This window comes from Notechis scutatus, chromosome 3 (genome assembly GCF_049901735.1).
Source record: "Notechis scutatus isolate UNSWTSFEM ecotype Mainland chromosome 3, rNotScu1.2, whole genome shotgun sequence".
NCBI lineage: Eukaryota > Metazoa > Chordata > Lepidosauria > Squamata > Elapidae > Notechis > Notechis scutatus.
Window position 1 is genome coordinate 174,079,502 of NC_142011.1, and position 26,339 is coordinate 174,105,840.

The following is a 26,339-nucleotide window of genomic DNA, read 5'->3' on the forward strand; positions in this document are numbered from 1 at the left end:
GGCAATTCATCGGTAAAGACTTTGATTTGATCCAATGCTCACAAAGGCGTACAATAACATTAAAAACAAAGATATACATATACACAAGTCAACCATGGTTGTGAGATTGGATTTTACAAAGATGTAGGAAAACAGTTTATCTATCATGGCAGGTCTGCTTTCCTCGCCTAATCTTCATGCAGAAACAAGAAAACAAGCTAACTGAAAAAAAGTCACTCTTTCCCGGAAATCTGATAAACAAATATGATGAAAAATATCCTTAGGAAAATGCTGAAGTGTTATTTTGTCCTATATAGATTTTTTAATTTAGAACTACATCATCAGACTAAAGTATTTGTTTAAAACTAATTTCATATTGGTAAACAATCGCTCTTCCATTTGTCTTGTCCTGCAAAGAAATAGGGAGATTAGTGTATCACATTAAACAGCAGCAAATTGCATTTATATTAAGGTAACATATTAAATAAAAATAGTTCATTCAAAGTTTCATTTTTGTTTTCAAATCAGTAAATCTTTAGAATTTTCAATACAGATCTCAAATGACACGAATGCTTTCATTAAACTAAAATTAAAAAAACACATTTAAGTTCAATTTTGTAATAAAAATATTTTGAATACATAATTTCAATCATTTTGATGACCATCATTTAGCATTCAAGATGCAATAACTCTAGTCATCTAAATAGTTAATTCAATTTAACTTTTAATCAGATTTGCATTTTTTACAAAAATACCCACCCAAATTCTTACATTCATGTGAAATTTGCAATCATTTCAAACTGATAAGTAGTGTTTAAATATAGAATTCTCAAATTCTGAACAGCAGTTCATGACTACTTGGGGAAATATACTAATTAAAGCACTTCAGAAATACATTTTAATATACAGTATTTAAATGTTCTAAGCAAATACTTTACATGGTATAATTAAAGCTTTATTGGCACTTCAGAATTGGAAATACACATCACACATTCAGATGGGTAAACGGCAAAAGGAAATCATCATTGTGCCAGTGATAAAATATATATCCCATTAATAAAAACATGTATTAATTTTTTTCCATTTTAGTACTGATTTGCAAATATTTTTATTTATCTCAAAGGGTAAAAAAATAAACAAGCAAGCATTCATGTAACTTAAATCTTCTAGAAATATTCATCTTTCCAAATGCAGTTTTATTAATCCAAATCACAATTCTTACTCTCTGTATAGTAAGAGCAATACTCACCATTTAATATGGGATCCAGTGAGGCATACTGATTGCTCCCAAAAAGAAAGAAAGAAAGAAATCAAACAATTGGCAATATTTAAATATACTATTTTTAATTTAATACAATAGAAGCATTTAGGATTTTTTAAATTTTGCATTTATGAATAAAGGTATTTTATTGCTTCTAATTGCTTGGTATGCAAGTATGTAGGAGATCTCATTCTACCTTGTTTCCCTGAAAATAAGACCCTGTCTTATAATTTTTGCCACAAAAAGGCGCCAGGTCTTATTTTGGGGGAAAGTCATCCACTAACTAACCTTACTTGCACGTGTCGCCCCCGGCCTCCTTTTCGCTGTCAGAGACCTTCAGGAACTTCTTCTGCAGCCGGCAAGGCTTTCCTGAAGGCCTTTACAGCAGACAACAGAGCTCCAGATCATCCAGAGCTTTGTTATCAGCTAGAGGCCTTCAGGAAAGCCTTGCCAGCCTTGCTGGTTGCCGAAGAAATGGGCTCCGAGGCTTGGCTACAACTGTCCAAAGGTAAGTAGTAGGAAAGCTCCACACACACCCATCCCCACCCCAGCTTAATTTTTACCTGTACACTCTGGAGTGGGCGGCATCTTAATTAAGGCTTATTTTGGAAGTAGGGTTTATATTGGGCACACATGTAAAAAAAAATCAAGCTACGACTTACTTTCAGAGCAAGTTGTATTTTCAGGGAAACAGGGTATCTATACTATCCTTAAAAAACAAACACAAAGCACAGCTAAAACACTGGATCATCTCCTTGAATGTACTTTAAATCTTTTCTTCTCAAAAGAATACATGACATTACTCTCTAAATTTACTATTCCTAGGTTGCCACTTCATAAGGGAATCAATATGTACCTATGGTATCAACTACTATTATTACTGAAATAAAATACAAAAAGAGTACAAAGGTTGGATAGTTACAAAGAGAAACCTAGAATGATAAATGTGTAAAATATGTTTAAGATATCAATATGACAAAAAAAGAAATGGTTTGGCCAATGGACAGGAATATATGATCTGATGAAGCAGCTAATGTCTCTGAAATAGTCATGAGCTGGCTACACTGTACAATGAACTTACTAAAACTTCAACAACCCTCACCTGAATGCCCCAAGACTTTAAAACACCCAAAATGCTCCAAGAGGGTGCTGGCAAATGATATAGCTCAGTTGCAAAGACAATAATTGAAAATAACTTGCATGTTGAAGTAGTTATAAAATTCTGAAAAGGCCTTTATTCTACAATGGACTGATTGGGCTGCTGCTGTTCCAAAACGTATGAGGAAACTATGAAGGAAGAATTAAATCCAGAGTTAAACTATTTTATTCATGCACTATTCTAATGAATGAATCTTCTTATTGTTACTCTTGTTTAATAAGAATGAAATTAAGGTTAAAGATTACAATTTCCACTCTTTGGGACTCCAGCTATCTGAACTAGTAAAACATTCCCTACAGACTTATTTCAGGCTGAGAGCGAAGTACACTTTTCTCCCCCAAAACCATCAAAGTCTCAATAAAATGGTATTTCTAGGCTTAAATTTACTGTTACAGAGTAAAGAGGTCAGAGGTCATGGCTTCAAGATGACTCTAGGTAATCCCTGCACTGACAAAGAAGCAATTAATCATTAGAACAGGGACATCTTAGCTGATGCGACTGATTTATGAAGACATCAACTGCAGTAATGATCACTACTTGCACAATTCACAATTCATCATTATTCAGACAGCTTGGCAGGGTGGAAATAACTCAAAATAATCAATACTCGAAGTATATTTTCCCTAGTTTCTTTAAAACTTTAATTGAAAGCCACCAAATCTTAGAAAATATACAAAAATAGAACCAGGAATTAGCAATTTTATACACAACTAAAAGACAAATGCATTAAAATATCTATTACACATACACATGCTTCAAAAATGAAATTTATTGTATGCTTCAGGGGTTGTAAAACTTTAATGTATTTTATGTCCAACCAAAAAACCCTCGGTTCTATGTATTATAATGGGCACTTTTTTGAAAAGGACTTTTTATTCTTATAGGCATTATTTTATGTTTATCATATATTATGAATTTTATGAAACTCTGCTGTACTTTACAATACATCACACAATATCTCATGCACAGCAAACACTTTATTTCTTGTTTTGAGGAAAATAAAAGTAATAGTGAAAAAGTTTTGTTACATTTAGACTCCTGTCATTTTTCTGCCTTAAGCAAAAAAACACTTGTCCAAACTTAAAAAAAAATAGAAAGCTCAAGATAAACACAATACTTCAAGTAAGGGTAGTCCTCATTTACTGACCACAATTAAGACTAACTTTGTCACTAAGCAGAGCTGTCACTACACAAAATGGTGACTGTGCTTATGGTTTTTCTTTCTGCTTACTACTTTGCTTTACACACCTGCAAAGGTCATAAATGTGAGAATGTGAGTGCCATCGTAACAAGCTACAATGGAACTAAATGAGGGCTATCTATATAGCATGATAGACAAATAAAAACTCATGAGAATACTATGGACACCCAAGAAAACAATCTGATATATCATTGAACAAATCAACCCACAGTTCTCACTCAAGGCACAAATGACCAAGCTCAAAGTATCTTTCTGCAGACATATTATGAGAAGACCTAGCAGAAGAGAAGAGGACAAGCAGCAGCAAGATGCATAAGTCTTACAATGGCAATGAATGCACCATTAGGAGACTTGAAAGAACAAGTTAGAGACAGATTGTCATAGAGAAAATCTATGTGATCAGTAGTAGTTGAAAATAATTTGATGGCACATAATTATCTTCATAGCATGATAGCAGGTCTTGGTCAAGAAACATGGACAAAATAAATTCCTAGGAAGAACTAAATAAGTTGAATATGATTTTAAGAGGATAGCAATAAACAAGAAGTGTTACAGTTATTTTAAGCTTCTAAAAGGGAAGCTCTATTCTGTAGTCTTTTTCTGCACTAAGCAGATGGAAAACAATAGCCCCAGGCTGTCTTGAAATCAGTCAACTTAGAAGCTACCACCAATCTTGTTCCCTAGTGAATGTCTATTTTAATAACAACTAAAATGTCTTTTCTGCTTCTTAGCTATTAGAGTTATGTAAATCTTTCAATGGGTTGATTCACCACACACAGAAATGCAACATGCAGAAAGCTTGAAAAGCATTCTTATACAATAAACCTGAAAGATGTATCAGCTTTAACAATTTCAAAAACTCTCCTATAAAAATATTCCTGTGCATTCCAAATCAATTCTTCTGAAGAATCTGTAAATTTTTCTAGTTTTTATAAATTTTGGTTTGGAGAAACAAGTTATGCACTAAAAGTAATTACAAGGAGTGTAAGAAGTATGCCTAAAACATTTTTTTAAAAGTATGATTATCTTATTTGTATAGATATATTTCAAAATATCAAAATATCCTTTTGTCTACCAAAATATATTTGGAAAATGTTTACTATGTTTCACAATTTAGCACAACTAGAAAGTTTTTTATTGATATAATGTGAATTTTTAGGTTCAGTTTTATAAGGTTTTAAAAAAATATTTTTTTAAAACCTTATAAAACTGAACCTAAAAATTCACATTATATCAATAAAAAACTGTGGTTTCATTATTCCTTTGTCGTCAATTTGGGTAAACCCATAATCAAGGAATTCTTCCTGGTATATTCTTTTTCTAATTGATGTCATCTGAAGGGTGAAAAAGACATTGATTGGAAAAGTTGTAACCCTGACTGCCAGGCTGTGTACCGAATTAGCAGGGTATATCATCAGTATCAATGGCTGCCAGGCTGTGTACCGAACTAGCAGGATGCACCAAATTTAATAAAGATGTGCACTATTTTTGCTGGAACACATTGCACACCAGCCATGGGGTGGTATATAGTGAGTAGTTAGGTGTCCAACGTGCCTAGCAAGTTGCATTATATTTTTGCTATCTCACAGAGGATTTTATCATCATCATTATCAATGGCTGCCAGAGTGGTGTTGGCAATGATGTGCTTGCTAGAGACAGCCAAGGCAGAGTTGGGGGGCTTTTTTTGTAGGTGGTGCGCAAAAAGGAACAAACCAGGCTTAAGGTCATGTAGTTAGAGCTAGAGTGGGTAGCCATTGCTCGTACCTTGACAGGACAGAACGCTGGAAGACTTGACAGACAGAAGATGGACCCTCAGTAGCAGTGCAGCAGCAGTACAGGAGATGGACCCTGATGGGTGGTGCAAGACACAGAAATTTGGCATTCGTTGTAGCTGTGTTAAGCACCAGGTCATACACTTCACCCTCAGGTCCAGCACTAAACATTACATGGCGTATGTATGTGGAGGAAACCATGGTAGTTAGAGCTAGGGTGGGTACAGAGGTCGTAGGTACACCTGCCCCTGGTTCCACAGCCCATCTGCAACATCAAAGGACCACACCACCACCTCCTCCTCCTCCTCCCGAGTGGACTGAAAGCAGCTGGGGCTGAGGAAACAAAGCCAAGCGGAGCTGAAGCCACCTCGGCTCGCTCGCGTTGTTTTCTGAGCCCGCGAGCCTAGAGCCCAGAAAACAACGCCAGCCACCACCACCTCCTCCTCCTCCCGAGTGGACTGAAAGCAGCTGAGGCTGAGGAAACGAAGCCAAGCGGAGCTGAAGCCACCTCGGCTCGCGTTGTTTTCTGAGCTCTGCACTGCGTCAGGTCCTTGTGTATGTAAACCAGTGGTCCCCAACCTTTTTTGTGCCAGGGACCAGTTTCATTCAGAAACACTTTTTCAAGGACCGGGGGGGGGAGAAAGAGTCCGAGTTTGGTGGTTTGCTTGCAGACGTTTCATTATCTGACTAGGTAACATCTGATGTTGTTACCTAGCCGGGTAATAAAACGTCTGCCAGCAAACCACCAAGTTCAGGGAACGCCAATGCCTCCTCATTGCAACCCTGAGCGACAGATAGTCCCTGCAGGACGGCTGAGAAGCCTCGCCTCTCGGCCCTGCCTTCATCAGCCCCATCCCTCAGGTGTCTCCCTCCCTCCCTCAGCTCATCCCTCAGGTGTCTCCCTCCCTCCCTCAGCCCCATCCCTCAGGTGTCCCCTCCCTCCCTCAGGTGTCTCCCTCCTCCTCAGCCCCATCCCTCAGGTGTCTCCTCCCTCCTCAGCCCCATCCCTCAGGTGTCTGCCTCGTTCCTCTCTCAGTCGCTCTCTCACTCCTCACCAGCCCAGGAAGAAACTGCTTCAAAGAAGCCGGCAGGGTGGCTTTTCCTGTCGGCGCAGCTTCCCCAAAGCGCCCATTCACCCCCACCCCGCCGCCCACGGTTCAATCCTCCATTCTGCCTGCCTGCCTTCGTTTCTGGTGGTTTCGGAGCGCAGCTTCTCCGAGCGCCCGTTCACCCCGCCCGCCGCCCGCGGTTCAATCCAGTGCTCCGTTCTGCCTGCCTGCCTTCGCTTTCTGGTGGTTTCGATCCTCCGAAGCGCCCGTTCACCCCCCCGCCCGCCGGTTCAATCCAGTGCTCCGTTCTGCCTGCCTGCCTTCGTTTCTGGTGGTTTCGGATCCTCCGAAACGCCCGTTCACCCCCGCCCCGCCCCGCCGCCCGCAGTTCAATCCAGTGCTCCGTTCTGCCTGCCTGCCTGCCTGCCTTGGTTTCTGGTAGTTTCGGAGCAGCTTCGGCTGAGAAAAAGAGGCGAATAGTTATTATTCTCAGCCGAAGCTGCTCCGAAACTACCAGAAACGAAGGCAGGCAGGCAGAACAGAGCACTGGATTGAACCTGGATTGATTGGCAGTGGGGTGGGGGTAAAAACGGGCGCTTCGGAGGAGCTGCACCGACAGGAAAAGCCACCCCCCGGCTTCTTTGAAGCAGTTTCTTCCTGGGCTGGTGGAGGAGCGAGAGAGCGACTGAGAGAGGAATGAGGCGGGAGGAAACCGAAGCTGCTGAGCCAGAGAGCAGGACAAGCTTCCGTTGCTTCCTCCCTCCCCTTCTCTCATTTGTGTCCTTGATTCCCGATCCCAGCAGCATTCACCGAAGGCGAACAGAATGTCGTAAATAAAATGCCTGGGGCGCAACCGTCCTCATTACCCCCAGGATTTTCAGTTTTACCCCATTTGGGGTAATTTACCCGTTCCCCGACCACTGTACTAGATAACCTGTACCGCTTTTGCACAACAACTCCATCTTATGACATTGGAGGATTTGAAGCAAACCAGAGTACTATTTAAGAACTTTCCTGCCTTTATATTTTGTAAATAATTCAAGGTGGCACACAAAACTTCTTCCTTCCATGTAATTAGCTGATAGAACAATGTAAATATATTGAACTGATTTTTCCCCTTTCTCCCCAAAATTTGTAATCCCAGCCTAGTCAAAAAATTCTGGAAACTCCTCAACATTCAACATTGGCATAAAACAATTGCACTAGTTTGCAATTCACAGTAGCAATATACTAGAAAATGCACTATTAATTTGTTCAGTATGGCAAATGTAAAAATGTAAGCCAGCATAATTGAGTAGTATTTTGCAGATTCCAGTACTGCCAAAGCCAGTCTGTTTAAAATTTTGTTGGATTAAATAAATTTCACCTTAAAGTGTTTTTATATACTCACTTAAGATTAGATAACTATTTTTTCTTAGATTCTTAATTAAATTATTGCATTTGCTGTCCTTGAATTTATTATCACGTTTTGACATGAGAAACTGATCTGTAGTCCCTTAAAAGTGGTAGATTTAATAGCTACCGACTAGCCCAATCTCAGTCACTGCACCAACCTCGAAGGGTAAATTTTTATTTAAGGAACAGTTGCTTCATCCCCAATCATTTTTCCATTGTATACCAGTAGCGCATCACAACAAAGTAGAGTCAGCTCAGCAAATCCGATCTTCCCGGCCATGTTATTAGACAGAAAGTACAATTCAGCAAAATTAGTTAATAGTCCAGTAAGGAGCTGATAATGTAAACTACATAAAAGAAGTTTTGAGATTCTGCAGGCCAGTAATGACAGAAGTAAATGTACAAAAGCGATCAAAGCTTAAACTCTATTCATATTAGGCGTCTCCCCAGGGCAGCCTTGTGAGTTTAAGGGCAAATTATTAAAATGAGCACCAAGCCCTCAATTTTCTAAACCTTGGCCAACAAACTAATTCAGTGCCAATGCTAACCCATAAAAAGCGGGATGGCTCCTCCTTACACACCAGTCTCCTAAAGAGATGAGTTGGTCTCTGACTAGACCGAGGGGGGGAGCTTAGCCCCTCCGCCGAGATGGACAAAATGGCGCAAAGCACGGTCTATTTTTAACGAGTTCTCTGGTTTCTTGAGGGGGGTGCCATCGTCTTTCTTTTTCCGTTCGACCACCCACATCAGACCGAGACTCCGAAAAATCTCTTGCCCAAGACCCTTTTCCTGGCGTACCAACCGTTTGAGAAAAAATCCGAAGCAACGATGTCTCTGCCAAACGTCTACCACTCAAAGCCCTCGGTACCGTCCGCTAGAAGGTGCCCACTCGTCGGAGTCTAATCTTTGTTTCGTCACACTTTTCGGGTCAGAAGAACGAAGGAGGCCAGCGGATCCGCGGACGAACCTGGCAAGGCGAGGCCTATCCGATCGTGCTTGAGGGCGCTCAATCGCAGCCGATTCTAAACGAATCGCGCGCGCACACGCGCCCGGGGCTCTTCGCCACGCGGCGAAACAACACGCCAAGTCTCGCGAACGAGCGGGAGCCACAACGGTCCTTTTTGAGGGCCACGTGATCAGGGGGGTTGGCCTCCGTGGCCCGAATATTTTTTTTCCGTATCTACATAGCACCAACGTTTAATGTAAACTAGTCAGGACTAGTTTACAAACACAAATGAAATGGGATACTTTCGGATACTTCTTTTAAGCTGCTTTTAACGAACAAGCCGACCGCTCACTTCTCAGTTTCCTTTCGTGAAAACGGCGCGACCTCTCGCGGAATAGGATCGGCCCTAAAAATATACAGGCTCGCGATGCATTGTGGAAAACGTAGTTCCAGAGGCGGCCATACTTGGCCGTCTTTGGGCTCGTAAAGGTAGCCAAGCTGGAACTCCACGAGCTGGTAGGCGATACTAGGAAGGCGAACAGACATCTCGGAAAGCGCCTTATTACTACTATATTAATTGTTATAGCCCTCTATTCCAGTTTACGAAATCCAGCAAAAACCATTTAAAAATACAACACAGGGAGGGAAAAAAAACCACAAGAGGGTCTTGGCAAGTACAATAACCTCTCTCAAGGGCAAACATTTATGGTTAGTCTCATGCAACATTACTGACTTGAGCCATACTAACAATAGATGAATTGGACCAGTTATGGCTCTTTCCCACTGCTATCCATTCTTCACTGAAATGGGAGGAAAAACTAGAAAGAGTTCTTGACTGACCACAATTGAGCCCAATTTTTTTGTTGCTAAGCAAGACAATTAAGTTAGCTTTGCTCCATTTACCACCTTCATTGCCACAGTTGTTCTCAGTGCGGAAGTTGTTAACAGTTGTTAAGTCAGTAACACAGTTAAGTGAATCTGGCTTCCCCATTGACTTTGCTTGTCACATGACCCCAGGACAGTGCAGCCATCATAAATAGAGGCCAATTGTCAAGTGCCCAAATATTTTATCAGGTTAATCATGAGAATGATTCAATTGTTTTAAGTGTAAAAAATTGTTAGAATTTTTTCAGTGCCATTGTAACTTTGAACGGTCACTAAACAGATAGCTTTAAGTCAGCATATTTGCTGCCCCACTTGCCAATCTCTAGCCTGCCACTTCCTCAACTTCCAATTACTACTGGTTGCTTGTTACTAGGATGATGGATGACAAAGTATCTTCAAGTTACTTAGAAAGTGGGTGAATAAAGAGAAATACTATTTTAACACTATCTTGCCCTCCTTATACTGGTCTATGACTATAATAAAGATGTAATTATACGTCTATAACAAATATTTAAGCACAATGGCTTAAGTTTTTTCACTCATGGGGTGGGAATAATGAAGGCCCTGTAGAAAATAAAGATACTGCCAGGACACGTTTATGCCATGTGCCAGCAAATGTGGAAAAGCCCTATAATTTGTTCACGGGTTTATTTGATATCACTATGATCTCAGGGACATTCAGAAGCAGAATATTATTTAAAATTATCCTGAAAAGCGGAAATAAGAATATTTCAATTTCTTCCATTGTGAATTTGAATTCAGCAGCTAGGAAGAGGCTGAGGAATTGTAAAGTTGAGATCTATGAGGTGGGAGACAGATGTTAAGGGTATCATATTTTAGTACTGTACAGTGTTCCTCCTATTCCTTTTCTTTTGCATATTAATGATAAAGGTACACTGGTATAGACCTGCCCTTTCATTTTTATGTTAGTGTTCCCGCTATAAGATTAGTTCCTGGATTCATATGTCCTCTGTCAATTATTTCCATTCATTCTAAGTACTTAAGTAAACTTAAAACACTAATGCCATATTGTTTGCTATGGTAAACAACACCTACAAAACTCATACATGAGCTAAGAATGTTTTTTTAGAATAAGCCAAAAAATTGACAACTTGATGGCACATAATTGTCATCATTACATCAAAATAATAGGATTTCAGATAAAGCTGTTCTTTAACAATAGAGGTGTACGTTTTTAATACTAAAGATAAAAAAAATACATTGCCATAAGTGGCTTGATCCATAATGATAATTTACTTAAAATCCCAATTTTACTGATGTACAATTCCTTAAAAAGGAATTTTTAATTTTTAATCCTTTAATCTGATTTTCTTGGCTTCCCAAAAGGCTTGCATTTAAAAAAAAGCAGGGTAGTTTTAAAAGGTATCTAACAATAAACATTTGAGAAATAATTTTGCAAATAATTTATTCATACAGTAAGAGAAATTGTTTGTACTTGTAATCATTGTTGCTTTCATGCAAATCTTTTAAATCAAATTAACCAAATATGCAAGCTTCATATTCTGTGGTGAACATCATATATATGTGTATGTATGTATGTATGTATGTATGTATGTATGTATGTATGTATGTATGCCATATTTAATCTACAAAGCTGCGTACATTATTTTTTGCCACACTTGTGTTTTGGAATAACTTTTGTTTCTGCTTTAGCTAGTTAACATACAAACATTTCAGCAGAGAAAATTAAATAATTTTATCTAAAAAAGCATGTAAGATTTCCAGTGGGAGAGCTGTCTTTATTTGTAATAGCAAGAGCAAAGAATCTTCAGGCACCCCTACAAACTGATAGAAAGATAGGGCATACATTTTTCAGGATCAATTTCATTAGATGTATGAATTGTTGTAAATTAAGAAGTGACTACACATATACAGTATAAATAAAATGATCAAACATTTATGAAAAATAATAATATGCTGTAAAAAGAATTTTGGATATATTTTTAAGAAAGTGTAAAAGCTGTAACTTATTCTTCAAAGCAATTTTTTGTTTTGTTTTACTCTATAACAGAATTTCATGTCTAAAATTCATACATCCAGTTTTGCAATGTTATTTCTTGGATTAATTCTTCAAAACACCAGGTACCTTAATATTACCTTTGAACATGACAAATGCGGAGGACAACCTGTGTGAGAACCTGTGCCTTATGTCATCTATCATAATTCTGTGAATTCTGGGAAATTATGAATAGATATATTTGAGTATATGACATGGATCACTGGAATACTTGAAATAGTTCTGCAGAGCTCTTGTCAGTTAAAAGTCTCCAAACTTAGATGCATTGTTTTTTTTTATTTGTCAAATTTATTTTTGCCCATTTCAAAGTTCAAGGTAACTGAGCAGCTCAGCTTTTAAACATTAGCTTAAAAATCAACTATTTGGTTATCTTATTTAATTTCTTCAGAATTGGGGTACAACAATTCACATTTCATAAATTATCAACAAAGGTCGCAGAATGCCTGTAAATTATCCACTACATTATATTCAGCCATTTCTTCACACAGAAAAGGATATGTTTTCATAAACAAGATGACACATGAGCTGGTATCTTACAGATTTCAATAGTAGCAACATTCACACAATGAAAAGTATATTTTGCCTTTTGAGAAATAGTAGCTACATAAGAAATAAATGAATTACACTGCACAACTGATGTGTTGTCCTAGGCTGTGAAGAAAGCAATCTGAATTAACAGGCTGAATTTCAAGCCTACCATTTAAGGATGCCAGTCAATTGGAAGAAATATCACAGATATTGGAAGACTCAATTTAAATATATCTGGAATAATAAATATAACAGCATTTAAGAAAAAAAACAACAGGATTACATTTGAGAATTTGTTGAGGTTTCTCCTTGAGTTACATTTTCTGCTTGCACTGAGGGATTCAAAAATTGTCCTGATGCTCCAATATATAGGCGTGATCTCATTGGCCATTTCTAGAAGATAAAGATGCAAGATAGATTAATAATGCTTGCACAAATGCAGGAAACCAGCAGCTTTATTAGCAATTACATGAATTAATCCAGTTCATTTAAGGATACATTTATCAGTTATGGGACTATAAATTCTCCCATCCTTTATAACCTGCAATTTGCATTGGACCAATGCAAATAGTAAGCATGTGTAATGGTATGTGGGAATGCCCTTCGGAGACAGAGAAAAACCACAGCCAGAGAAACAGCTGGAGAAGAGGTAGCTGAGCTTGCAGCAAAAACGTGGGTATGACAAACTCAGAAGGGACACTCTCTAGGTTTTGGGGGCTGTAAAAACAATGGCAGAAAATATAATTTCAGATTTACAAGATCTGTTAAAGAAACTACAATAATAATTCAGCCAGTTCATCTGGTAAGTTTCTTGTCTGGATCGCCTTGCAAGACTGACATCATCAGAGGGAGAGCTATCTAGATTGGTATGAAGCAGGAAGTAGATCTTGATACCTCATTAGATATCTTTAGATTGAGCTCTCACGTTATTGTGCCGCATGTCTACAATTACTGACAGCTTATCTCTACAAAATATTTGCAAAGTGGTGAAAGAAGGTAAAAAATAACAATAGGCCAGCATATTTATTATATTTATTAGGTTTAAATCTTGTCCTACATTAGATATTATTGCTCATATACTCTGCTTGTAGAAGAAAATAACATGGGTGTTTTCATCTATGTGTGTTTGCACACCAGATTTTCTTAAAAACATGTTTTCATAAAAGTACACTACATCCAATATGAGATTAGTAAATACGTCTATAAATGTATATTTAGAAAAATGCAAAGTTTAATAGGATTTATGTAATCCTACACACACACACACACACACATATACACACACACAAACACTTTGATTCTATGCTTAGTTATTTCAGATAAACATAACTAAATGGGATTTATTTTCTCATATACACATATCAGAAAATAAATCTCATTGATTTAGTTGTATTTATCTGAAATAACCAAGCACAGGATCAAAGTACTCATGTCACATGTATATACAACGAGCACAGGTTTCCAACAGTGAGATTTATTAAAATAGCAATAATTGTTGGTGCCATTTACTTCTCAATGCTATTAGCCAGACCTAATGTAAAATCATAAATTCCATTAATCTGTGAAGAAATGTGGACTGAGCTCCTCTGCTATTATAAACTAATTTCAAAAAATTAGAAAGCCACTAAATGATGGCAAAGAGATATAGAGAAACATTGCAATGCCATCCAGTTTTGTAGTTTTACTTGTTTATCTTGCCTGTGGCCTTGCCAAATGGAATAATCTGGTAGATGATATCTAAACAGAACTTCATATTGCAAGTAAAGTGGCATTGTGAAGAATACATTGTGAAAAATTTCTTTTTCAAGAACTTCTGTGACATGTCTCTAAAATAAATTATTTATAATATTTTTTAAAGGTTTACCTATGACATAATAGACAGCCTATTAAAAACATACAATTCAGAAACGTTCAGTAGTTAAATACATTGTAATGCAGAATCAACTGGATCGTGTTTATGGCAGGTCTGTTAGTCATGGTCAACATCTGGTTTCTTGACATTTATCTGAAAATGTTCCTGAGATGTCAATGCTGTTTCAATTATTTTAAAAATGTACTTTACTTTCCACATTATCATTTTTGCTGTATATACTCCTATGCTATAGCCAGAATGACTTTTTAAAAACAATTCAAAATATAATTATTTTTTTGCTAGCGGAAAAATGCGTAACTAATTATATATCAAGCCATCATTGACATTTCAGTAAAACTATTTTTTAAAAAGCGTATACAGGCTTATTCAAGATTACTGTTAGATAATGTTAGTCTTGGAAAGAAATAATGAAAGGTCCATTTAGTTTGTTTTAAGGTAATTCTTGATTACTAGGTCTTTAAGTAGTAATTTCCTGAATTAAGCTAAGTGTAATTTATTAAAGAAATTACTTATTAAAGAGCTAGTAGTAAGGGAAAGTCCTTTTGTAGTTTGAACTTGCAATATGATGGTTCATAAGGCAGTGGATTTTACATTGGGATAATTACTTCCCAATGGGATATATTTGGGCATATCCTGGGGGAAATGGGGCAATTTGTAATAACATATTTGCTAATTGAGTATCCAGTTTGGGATTGCCACTGTCAAAGTGCTTGTGTAAAACAACAGAATCTATTTGTGGTGGGAATAATGACATTATTTGAGACGAGAAAAAGAGATATCTGAATCAAGCAGTTTACAAGCCACTGTCATAAGGCATAAATTGCTTTGTAATAAATGGGAGTCACTTAAAACCTTGTCCCTGGTGTTGGGCATAATGGTTATGGTACACAGAGGTTTAATGTATCTATCTCAAGTGTCATATGGAATCACATCAATGAATTGTGGTTCAGTTGATTCCAATTGATTCTGCTGATTCTGTAATGCTAAAGCTTTCTTGTATAGACTAGTGTACTTGTATATTCGTACTGGTATGCTCTTTTGCCTGAAGATTTCTGCACAATGGAAAGGTTTTCAAATAATGCTATGATCGGACCTTCTAGGGAAAAAAGTATTACTTGGTTTGCCCCTGCTTACCTTAACAGGATGTAGGTAGCCATCCCCTCTCAAGGTTCCCAAGCCCTTGCCAGGTAATTCTTCTTCATCCTGCAAGCTGCGGGTGAGATGGGCAATGTAGGTGGTGGCTAGAAGCAGTACATCTAACTTGGAGAGCTTAGTGTCAGGTGGTACAGAGGGCAGAGTTCTCTGTAACTCCAAGAAGGCATGTCGTAGGGTCTGCACTCGGCTACGCTCTCGGGCCGCGTTGGCTGCTGCAGGTCTCCCCAAAGTGGCCCCACTCTGTGGCCCTAAGGAGTTAGTGTCAGATGTGGAGGGTGGCAGAGAGGCATTTGAGCTTGGAATATTGACTTTGATGTTCTCAGGTACATTTTTATAGTCCATTGGTAAGACAAAACCTGCAACCAACATGATGCAAATTCCTAGCTTATACCTTGGATTGTCACAACCACGTTTTCTTTTTTAGAACTATATTGCTATCTGATTTTTAAGAACTGACTGTTACAATTTTCGGTATACTGCAATATATTATCTTAATGTGGTACCCCTGTGCCAGCAACCACTAACCTTGCAATTTTATTTTTAAGATAGAATTCAGCTGAAAAATCATCAGTATGTAGTTGTAACAACTGATTAACAATTCTAATGCATTCTCAGAAAATAATGACCATATTTAAACACTATATTAGGACATATTTTTAAGCATCTTAACTTGAAATATATTTGGTGCCAACATTTATGTTCTTTCAGAAGAAGTGAATCCCACTGAATGTGACATAATATCTAGCAGAAATGATTAGTGTTGAAATGTTAATAAAGTGTTCAGTTAATAAAGTATTAATAAATGTAAGAAGTCACATTGTGCACAACTCCTAATTACTTTATAGATATATAAAGTACATTTCTTTACAGTAATGTGGAAGTGATTTTCTTTCTGGATTTTTAGATATTTCTAAGCATTATTTTTTACTTCCCAGTAGTCCCCAAACTACAAACTGGGATTTTCTGATGGTTTTACAAGTAAATACTAAAGAGATTAAATCCCATCCATTTATTGGATGATTCTTTAAGATTAAATGCTTCCACCACACTAAAATAAACAAATAAATATACAAGAATATAAGCTTCAATTGTAAACTCATTTATTGAACTGCTTTCCTCTTTGGTATTGATACATGTTGGCTTTAAAAGATAAAGATTAAATAATTTGAAATATAATTTGAATTCTCTTAAAAATGTGTGCTTTTGCAGTCTGCAAACCACAAAGTACATTGAATCTAACTTGTATTTGCATTGTAAATCTTATATTTATTGAGGATTATATTCACCTGAACTGTGTCTTATAAATTATAATCTAGTCTCTATAGTTAACAATAGTTTCGTTAGCAAAACTAGCAAGCAACTAATAAAAGTACATTAAATTTATATGCTGCCCAACTTTGTTATTTTACTTTAATAAAAAGCTTTTTCTCAGTTACAGACTTTTTTCTATTCAACCAAAGATACTTTTCTAAAATTGGAAATTGTGCAATGGAGGAGACACAAAGGGGTAAAAAGAAGGTAGAATTGGAAATAACTGCTGCCTAAGAAGTTTTTTCTTGAGAACTCTAATTTTATTGCCTCAATTTCAGTTTCAAGTTTCTAAATTAAAATGGAACAATGGATTATTAAACAATAAATTATATTTAACATATACAAGGCAATCTTGGACATATATTTTTTCCTGAGTTAACATACATGATTGCCATAATAGGTTTTCAAATGTATCCAATTCTTTTTTGTTTTAAAATATTTATTAGCATAATTACCCATTAGTTCGGATTTTAAGTTTTAGTATTTAACATTTTGCTTATTAAAACTATAAATTAAAATTATTTTATAATGGGCTATTTTATTAGAAAAGATTATATAGAAGAAATACAATCCTCAGGTTTTCAATTAAAGCTGCATTTGTGCAGGTCAATGAATTTGTTGGATATTTAGGATTCATTGATACAGTATATGGTTTTATTTATTTAGTATTCGTTCATATACCAGGAAGCAAATATTTTGCTGTAGAACACTATTCTACACATTTATTTGAATTGTACATAGCTTTAAATATTTCTGGGGCTTATTTCCACATACACGTTTAACACATGAACAATCAGACTAAGTAGCCCCTATAACATTGGCATATCAATTCAAAACGTGAGACCAGCGGGGAAAATCCCACCGGTTTGATAGCCATATTTAAGCTCACGCTACTTTTATTCACAGTCCTATTTCACTTAGAATTTATCGATGTGTTTTTTAAAAATTACGATTATATTTACATGCACACTAACCATGTAAGAACGGTCATTGGACCCACTTAAACCCACTGTACTTCTAAAGTAAATCAACAGAGCAAACCAAAACTCATATTAGCGCTCCTCGTTACAGATTCCGGAGGCTAAATAAATCCTTTAAAATGATTTGGATTGTCTTTTGCACCGGGGAGTTTTGCAACGCTTACGTAGCCTGTTCTCCGAGATTGCCTTGTTTGCATAATATTCTCTTATAAAGATATTGAATTAGAAACAATTCAAAGAGGAACAGCAGGATACGAGCGAATAAGTGGTGATTATTCGGAAAGAAAATTCAGGAAAATGAGGGATCCACACAAGACTTGGAATTCAAAGTGCTCTGAGGATCTTTAATTCTTCAAAGACATGACCTATCCTATCGTAAGCCTACTGCAAGATCGCACAACTGCGGCGTAAGGAGGTGTTGTATAGAATTAGGGGGCGGCCAAATTCGTGTATCTACCCAAAGAGTGCGAGGGAGCCCTGAGAGAGGATTAAAAAGTTGCCTCAGAAAGAACTTACTTGATCTCCTGGGGCCCCGATCAGGGAGACAGGACGCCGCTGCTCTCCCCTTGCAAATCTAGTCCAGGACGCGTGCGGGGAAGCCCCGGGCTTTTATAAGCGTTGGGGAGCGCGCCCATCAGCGCTCGGCTTTTGCTGACGCCTCCCTCCCACCTTCGCGTCGCTCTCTGCCCTTCCTGGCCGGCTCTCTGGCCTTCGGGGAATCGAGGTTGCTGCGCGCGGGAGCCGGGACTGCCAAAACCGCAACGGGTGCGTCCCCATCTTCGTTCGCACTCCGTGCTCCGAGATCCACTTCGCGACAGGCGAGTCGGAACGACGACTTTACCAGGCTGCAGATGCCACGCAATTTTCCTGGCGTCGTGAAACTCCGCTGGTTTCCCATTTCCATCTGAGTGTCTCGGCTTCTCAGATAGGTTTATTAGTCTGGCCTTCACAGATCGCCCACTGCCCAGGTGGGCAAAAAGAAGAACCTCGCAGCATTTTACAAAAAGTGTGAAATATTAAGAACTCTTTCCTGTGCAACACGGATTAGAATGGGACAAGGTCACCCTAACCTTTCAGCCAACATAATTCACAACCTGTTATAAGATGGCCAGTAGAATAAGCAGGCACATAAGTCACTTCACATAACCTCCTTCTCTGTATTGAGAAACACTGGATTGTTTAAATATTAGTCACTATTTTTAAATTAAATGTATACATACTGAAATAAAAGTGTGCCATTGGGAAGGCCGTGCACCTTCCCACAAATGCAATGAGACTTCAAAGTCATAGATCCTGTCATATTGAAGCCAGAGATCTCTGCTTTGTAAATCAAGACAGCTGTCCATCTAAAATATATGTTGGACTTCAAATCTCACAATCTGATCAGCGTCTATTCTGTTTGAAGATTATGAATGCTCACAGGATAGCAGCTCAGGAAAAGCTAAATTAAATGCACCTCTTTATGAATGGCATAACACATTTGTGAAAAGTTAGCTGCCTAATCTTTTTCATTTCCTCTGAATATCAATAGAAAGGATGGAGATTTTGCTTCTCTCTCCCTCCAAAGATGAATATATGTGCAGAAAATAATTTGATTAGAATTCCAAATAGCTACTTGCCTTTGAAGACACAAAAATGCATTTACCAGAGGCTTGATAACATTGTACAATTGTAATTCATTGGATTTTCAGTAATCAAACTTAGATATTTTTCACACTATCTTGTTTAAGATGGAGAGCATATTGATTTTGCTATAATCCATGGATTAACACTCCCATTTATCCAACCATTAACTACATTTATTGAGCAGAATTTGTTTCTAACTGTAACTGCAATTATGAGTTGAAACAAAACTACAGAATCTGTGCTCCTGCTAGGTTGCCTGGTTGGGTGATGTAGTAGTGATTATTGCTGCAATCTAATAGCACCTTTAAACACATGAAAGACAAAGCAAAGCAGATCTCATTGTAGAATAAGGTAGTGGCAGCAGAAAGGATTTAGATTTATCAAGCATTGGATGAAATTAGCTTCCCCAAAAGTTTTGAAAATTTAGCATATGTTGTTCCACTTCACTTCTGGATTCAGAAAGCCCTTGGTACAGTGAAAACAATTGTGATGGGTCCCCTCAGGCAGGACTTGACAGCAGCAGCAACATACATTTTCAGGCACATTGCCAAGATTCAATGGTGCATGAAGGAGTGCCATTTCACAATCAACAGACAGCTAAATGAGTAGCTCCCCCCCAATCCCATACAAAGCCCCAGTATATCACACAATAGATAGAAAGCACATCATGAAGTATCTGAGAGGAAGACTCTAGATTTGATGTAACACTGAATGACTGATAAAAGTCTCTTCTATGAACTTTGCATTGGAACCTCTCTGGCAGGAACCAACACTTTGCATTACAATAGAAGGGATGTCAACACAATTGGGGAGGGAGCAAGGTATATAATTATGAGTCTATAAAATCTCTATCTAACACTTAAAGTAGCCTGCTAACCAACTTTAGTGTTACAATAAGGACTGGAAGAAGATGACTAGCTTCTTCGGCACAACAGGTAGCAGCATTAGCAAATATGGTAATCTTGGAAAAGCACCTTATTGGAATAGAAATCTTCAGGAAATCCCTGACATAAAATGAAAACTAAAAAAATGCCAATGGCAAATCATGTTGATATTGTTGTCAAGATAATACTTAATGCTACCAATACTTTGCATACAATATTTTTTCTTCTCTGGATAAAACTTACATTGAAATTCCATATTGTAGTGCACGGGTGTCATGTTTTTTCCCTTTGCAGAGCTGGGGTGGGTGTGGCCTGCGCAGGACGCATCCGGCCCACGGGCCACCAGTTGCATAGTGTAATACAACTTCACAGAATTGGTATACAGGTGTCTATTTCATTCAAAAAATAAGGTTTCTTTAAAAAAATGATAAGGTACACATGTAGCATTATACCTCAAGTTATAAGTTGAATTAATAAATTAATTTGTATGGTTTTTATTATTTATTTCTATCCTGCCTTTATTATTTTTACAAATAAAACAAGGTGGCAAACATCTCCAAACCATCTTCTTCCTATTTTCCCCACAACAACAACCCTGTGAGGTGGGTTGTACTGACAAGAGTAATTGGCTCAAAGCCATCCTGCTTTCTGGCCTGGTCTTTAAGCACTAGACCAAACTGGTATTCCAAAAGGTAACCAAATCTATGAGTTAGATTATCTTTTTAAATCCTAGAGAAAATGCAGGTAATGGAAAACAATATAGAGCAGTGTTCTTAACCTGGGGCTCCCAGACCTTTTGGAGTTCATGGATACATTTCAGAGGTTCATGAACTTGGATATGAAAAATACCCTGTAATCTTTAGAAAAGGAAAATACTATACAGGTAGTCCTCAATTTATTACAATTGAGCCCAAAATTTCTGTTGCTAAATAAGACAGTTAAGTGAATTTTGTCCCATTTTATGATTTTTCTTGCCACGGTTGTTAAGTGAATCACTGCAGTTGTCAAGTTAGTAATATGGTTGTTAAATGAATCTGGATTCCCCTTTGATTTTGCTTGCCATCATCTCAAAGGTGATCATATGACCCCAGGACACTGCAACTCTCAAAAATTTGAGTTGGTTGCCAAGCATCTGAATTTTGATCACGTAAACATGGGGATGCTACAATGGTGGTATGAAAACAATTGTAAGTCGGGACTTCCGGTTTGAACGTCTTTGGCGACAGACCGAAGCAGCGACTGCGTGGTTTCGATCTGTGCTCGCCGCTGGAGCGCCCTGAGCCATCTGGTTTCAGTGCTAAGCCACCCCGTAGAGGTGGTGAAGAAGGGGGAGACTGCCTGCAGGGTTGAGGAGAGCCACATCTCACCTCCTCAGCTGGCCATTACTCCCTTTCCAGAAGGCGGTTGTAGCGGTAGTCAGAAATGGCCACCACAAAGAAGAACTCGACCGGAAAAGAATGTGCAGGAGGAAGATAAGAAAAAGTTTTGGTTGACCGGGTCAAACAGCAAAAGCAACAAATAAGGTACCCTGGAATTTAAACTATAAAAAAAACACTGTTCCCAAAGAAGATTTTTAAGCAGTGAAGGAGAGAGAAAAGGGAAAGGATTTGGTTTTTTTTTTCCCCTCCTTTTCCTATACTGACAGCTAAGAGACTTAAGCAAGAAATTGGAAAAAAATCCACTTTGACATTAATAGGCATTTAATGCTGAAAATAAAAAGTCAAAGGGATAATAAAGATTTCTGGATATTTAAAAGCTTTTGAAAACAGGAAAGGAGAGAAAAAGAATAAAAGGGCAGGATCTAGAAGGGAGGAGACTGCCTGGAATTAAAAAGAACTTACAGTAAAATCTCAGCAAGACTTCTAAAAGATACATCTTAATTGAAACATGGCAACAAAATAATAAAAACCCAGGAAGAGAAAGTGAAAAAAGAAATAAGAAGAAACAGCTCAGGAGTACTTGGATTACTTGGTGATTTCTGGATTCTTGGTTACTGCATTTGAATGACTAAAATCAATTGGGTGGTTGTTTAAAAGTGTCTAAAATGGCTCCACTCTTAGAAGAACTGAAAATAGAACTTAAAAAGTACAAAGAAGATGCACAAGAAGGGAGAGGTTCTTTTGGCTTCGTATTTCAGTTCTTAGAAATGGAGATTTGGAACTATGAGAAACAACAAGAAATGCCTGCAGAACAAGAAGATTGGGACAAAGAAGAAACCATCTTGAATGAACAAGTAATCTTAGGTGGAGGGGGGGGGAAGGAAAGGGGGGAAAGAGAACGGAAAGTTTAAGACTGGGAAAAATAACCCAAAAAAAGAATAGATTGAAAAATAAGTATAAAACCAGAAAGCAACAGAAGAGGAAAATGCAGAAGAGAGAATTAGAAGCAGAGAGACAAGGGGGTAAAAAGGGGAGGGAGAATAAGAGAGGGAAGAAAGAAAGGAAAAGAAATTATAATGGATAGAAACAAGATATATAGAGAAACAGGGCCTATTTAGAGATAATGGGTGAAAACCTAATTGAAAAAGGGATTCTTCAAAGGTACATAAGATAGTATTGTTATATTAGAAATAGAAATAATTTCAGAAAATATGAAACAATGTATGGTTAAAATGTTTGATAAAATAGTTATTGTAATTTAGTGGAATGTTTGTCAATAAATAAATGTAATAAAATGAATGCTTAACGATTTATAAAACATGTGAAGAGAAATAAGGGAAAAATTAATTATGGAGATTATCCGTGTCTTCAAGGAAGTATGATATTTAATTGAAAAGAAATGTTAAAGATGTTAAGACTTTAATGAATATTAATGATAGAACTGAATTGGAATGGAATGAGGGTTTTAATTACATATATTTATAATCCTTTTTTAAAGAATATATTATGTATTATAAGAATGTACCAAGCAGAATTCGATTGGAAGTTATGTATTATGTATTATATTGAATGTTACAACCTTAAGGTATATATTGAAGTTTAAATAAGAGTTGAATGGATAAAATTAAAAGATATAAAGGTGTCATACTCCAATTAGTAACTACAGGAGAAAATTTGTTTAATGAGAAAAGATAATATGAAATTGAAACAGGACAGACAAAAGTATAAATATAATGATTTGAATTGAGATGAGATAATCAAAATAAAATTGAGAAAATTAAAAGAGGGGAAAAAACTATATAGTAAATGCAAAATAGTAATAAGATATGGAATAGAACACAAAAATGAGCATGAAATTGAGTTTGTGTCTGTATAAAGAAGTGTAACCCGAGACCATGCTATTTTCAAAAAAGATATTTTACTTGTATTATGCTTTTTGTGTGTGTGAAAACCCAAATAAAACTTTAATTAAAAAAAAGAAAACAATTGTAAGTCACTATTTTCAGTGATGTCGTAACTTCGACCAGTCACTAAATGAACTGTTTTGAGGACTACCTGAAATACAACCGTATTTGGGGAGTTTTGGAAGGCTTTTGAATATTTATGGCAAGCAACTGGGGAGTTACATACAAGTGGTATCTTGTATTTTGACCACTATATATGTGGCCCTTTGAATTATGCATGAAATGGATTTTTTAAAATTATACTGTGGAACTACTCAATGCATTTCTGAAATAGCCTTCTGCCTTATTCTGAAAATGAGTAAATATATGCTGAAATCAGAAGTAGAGCTGATGTTTTAATTGAGTTTCACAAGGCAAGACTGTAGTGAGTTCAACATAAAGCCCTCAAGGTTTTTGCTGTTTTACAGAAGCATGCCAAATCATTTGTTTCTTTACCAAATACAAAAACAACAGAAAATCTTAAAAAGTTCACGTCATTTTTACACATATTAAAATTATATCTGTGCATAGGTGGTGAAGAAAAATATTCCTAAACATAGCTTGATTCCCAGTACCTTTAAAGATTCCTTCATGTAATTTTCTATATAGAAGATATAATGTGATTTAAATCTCGCTTTCTCCAAAGATTTTCTTCAAGATTCTCAATTAAGCCTCAACATTTGGAATTCGTGGTGCTTTTTGTCCAAGTTTGATTATGTGTTATCAAATTGTTTTTGATTCCTAGTGACTACATAGATAATTTGTTTGACAGTCCATTCTTAATTTAGTCTTTTAGATCTTCAAATGATATACTCATTGCCACTGTAACTGAGTCCATCCATCTTGCTGTTAGTCACCCTCTTCTCTTTCCTTCCACCTTTTCAAGCATTAGAGCCGTTTCCAGAGAAACATTTCCAAGCACAAGCCAGGAAAAATTCCATAGTTTTTCAAGAACAGCCCAGGTCATCTAAATCAGAGGTGGTATTCAACAGGTTCTGACCAGTTCTGAAGAAGCGGTAGCGGAAATTTTGAGTAGGTCAGAGAACTGGCAAATACCACCTCTGACTGGAGATTTTACAGTATCCTTCCCCTGCCATGCCCACCAAGCCATGCCATCAGAACTGGTAGTAAAAAAATTTGAATCCCACCACTGAACTAAATGGTCCCTTCTAGACAGTCACATTTTTACATTTTAAATTATGTTTATAAACAGAAATAACACTTTAACAAGGTTAAAGCCAATACAGTAGAGAAAAATGCACCTCCAATTCTGTAAATTTAAAAAATAAGCAATTCATGTTATTTTAGCATATAAATGAATGAATGCAATATATTTTCACCATGGTCATAAGAACCATTTTGGGATGTTGTCATTCAACATCCACTTTTTTATTGCTGGCCATATAAACAACATATAATATTTATGTGTGTAACATAGAATACAAATCTGATATTCACAGCAAATAATTGAAATTTAGTTAATTCACTTCATTCTTGCAAGTGGATGTTGAATTTCCTTTCATTTAGTTCCTATTTTCTAAAGTGCTTCTTTTTATAGTGACAATGGTATCAAAATAGAAGTATTATATTCAAATGAAATAACTATATTTTTATTTGTACCTTCTAGAGATCATCTGTGTATTTAACCTTTGTGTTTTGCTGAATTATGCTAAAGTATATAAAAAGTTTGCATTTATTGTCTACAGTTGCCTATTCATTTGAAAGAAAAGCCACTGAAATGGGATCAGCAAAGTCCCAGTTTCATGAAGTATAATTGTTTGCATGTAAATCAGTGATAAGCAAAACTAATAAGGACAGAAATTAATTTAATGTCGAAATTATTAAACTGAAATGTTATCTAAATATTTATTGGAATGTCAGAGCAAGTTTTTAAAATAACTAAGCAAGTATTGTTTCATTGACACATTGACACAACTCAACCAGTTAAGTATTTTTACATCTCATTGACTTCCTAATATACTTAATAGCATAACTGCACGCATGCATAAAATAAGTGAATAATGCTAAATTTCTATGACTTCACGGACATACAATATACAAGTGGATATAGAAATTCTATATATACCCTTGTTAAAATGCCAGGTTTTTGAGATGAAAATAAATCACTTCAGAAAAAAAAAAGTGTTTAAACTCTGAACACAAAGTTACATAAAGGTCATGATTTATTTCCATAGCAGATAACTAATAGTCACTCTTATATGGGTCAATTTCTGTTTGAAATAATATATTACAAAAAAAGTTTTATTTTCTAGATTAAACTATTTGAGTGTTCTGTTGAGAAAGCTATTCCCTGTTATATGCTAGACAACTGAACTACACTGCTGAGTTATGGTATTCTGCACATACAGCTTCTTTAAGGAGTTGCTGACAAACAAGATGTACATCATCACATATGCTGCTTCTTTGAACTCAAATAGCTAGTTTTGAGTGTCAGTTTTGGCCCATTTTGGCCAGTTCCTCAAGCAGAATCATACTCTATTTTTACCTCACATGTGCTCGTACTATTTTAAAGCCATATTGCAAGCTAATATCCCACCTTAGATGCATGCGGTGTTCTGACATACTTGCTATAAATTTAAAAACTGGCAATAAGCCAGGCTTCCCAATCATGCAAAACAAGATGTGAATTGACTCTCAATAATGGATGCTCTCAATAAGCCATTAACAGGCACTTTATTTCACTTTCCACTAGGAAATAGTTGTAAGGACGGTGAATTAATCATCTTCCTAGTAGAAGTCTGGAAGGCATTTGCACAATGGAAGCAATGCTTATACAGTATTCTGTAGATACCAATATTAAAATTACTCTCTAGGAAAATTGTTTAGGTTAGGATGTAGTAAACTTTTGCTGGAGGAAAATAATTGAAAGATTAGACTTGAGATTAAACAATAATGTTTTTCTCTATTATGATTTTCAGAATTTGCTAATATTGACTTTCCTTTTGTCAAACTGG

General features: G+C 36.7%; 1 protein-coding gene and 1 long non-coding RNA gene across 2 annotated transcripts in view; one reads left to right on the top strand and one right to left on the bottom strand.

The window, feature by feature from the left end:
* The first annotated feature begins 9,015 nt into the window (after nucleotides 1–9,015).
* Nucleotides 9,016–26,339, top strand: part of LOC148131486 (uncharacterized) — a 34,050-nt gene continuing 16,726 nt past the window's right edge. The window contains exons 1-3 of the long non-coding RNA XR_015748936.1: nucleotides 9,016–9,278; nucleotides 11,680–11,750; nucleotides 16,674–16,759. This is a non-coding gene — a long non-coding RNA (uncharacterized LOC148131486). The remainder of the gene's footprint in view (nucleotides 9,279–11,679; nucleotides 11,751–16,673; nucleotides 16,760–26,339) is intronic.
* TCF24 (transcription factor 24) lies at nucleotides 11,390–18,119 on the bottom strand. Its single transcript, XM_026691914.2, has 3 exons — nucleotides 18,049–18,119; nucleotides 15,221–15,597; nucleotides 11,390–12,606 (listed from the first exon to the last, which is right to left on the bottom strand). Exons 2-3 carry the CDS (start codon nucleotides 15,581–15,583, stop codon nucleotides 12,493–12,495), a joined length of 477 nt encoding a protein of 158 aa, XP_026547699.1. The 5' UTR covers nucleotides 15,584–15,597; nucleotides 18,049–18,119; the 3' UTR covers nucleotides 11,390–12,492.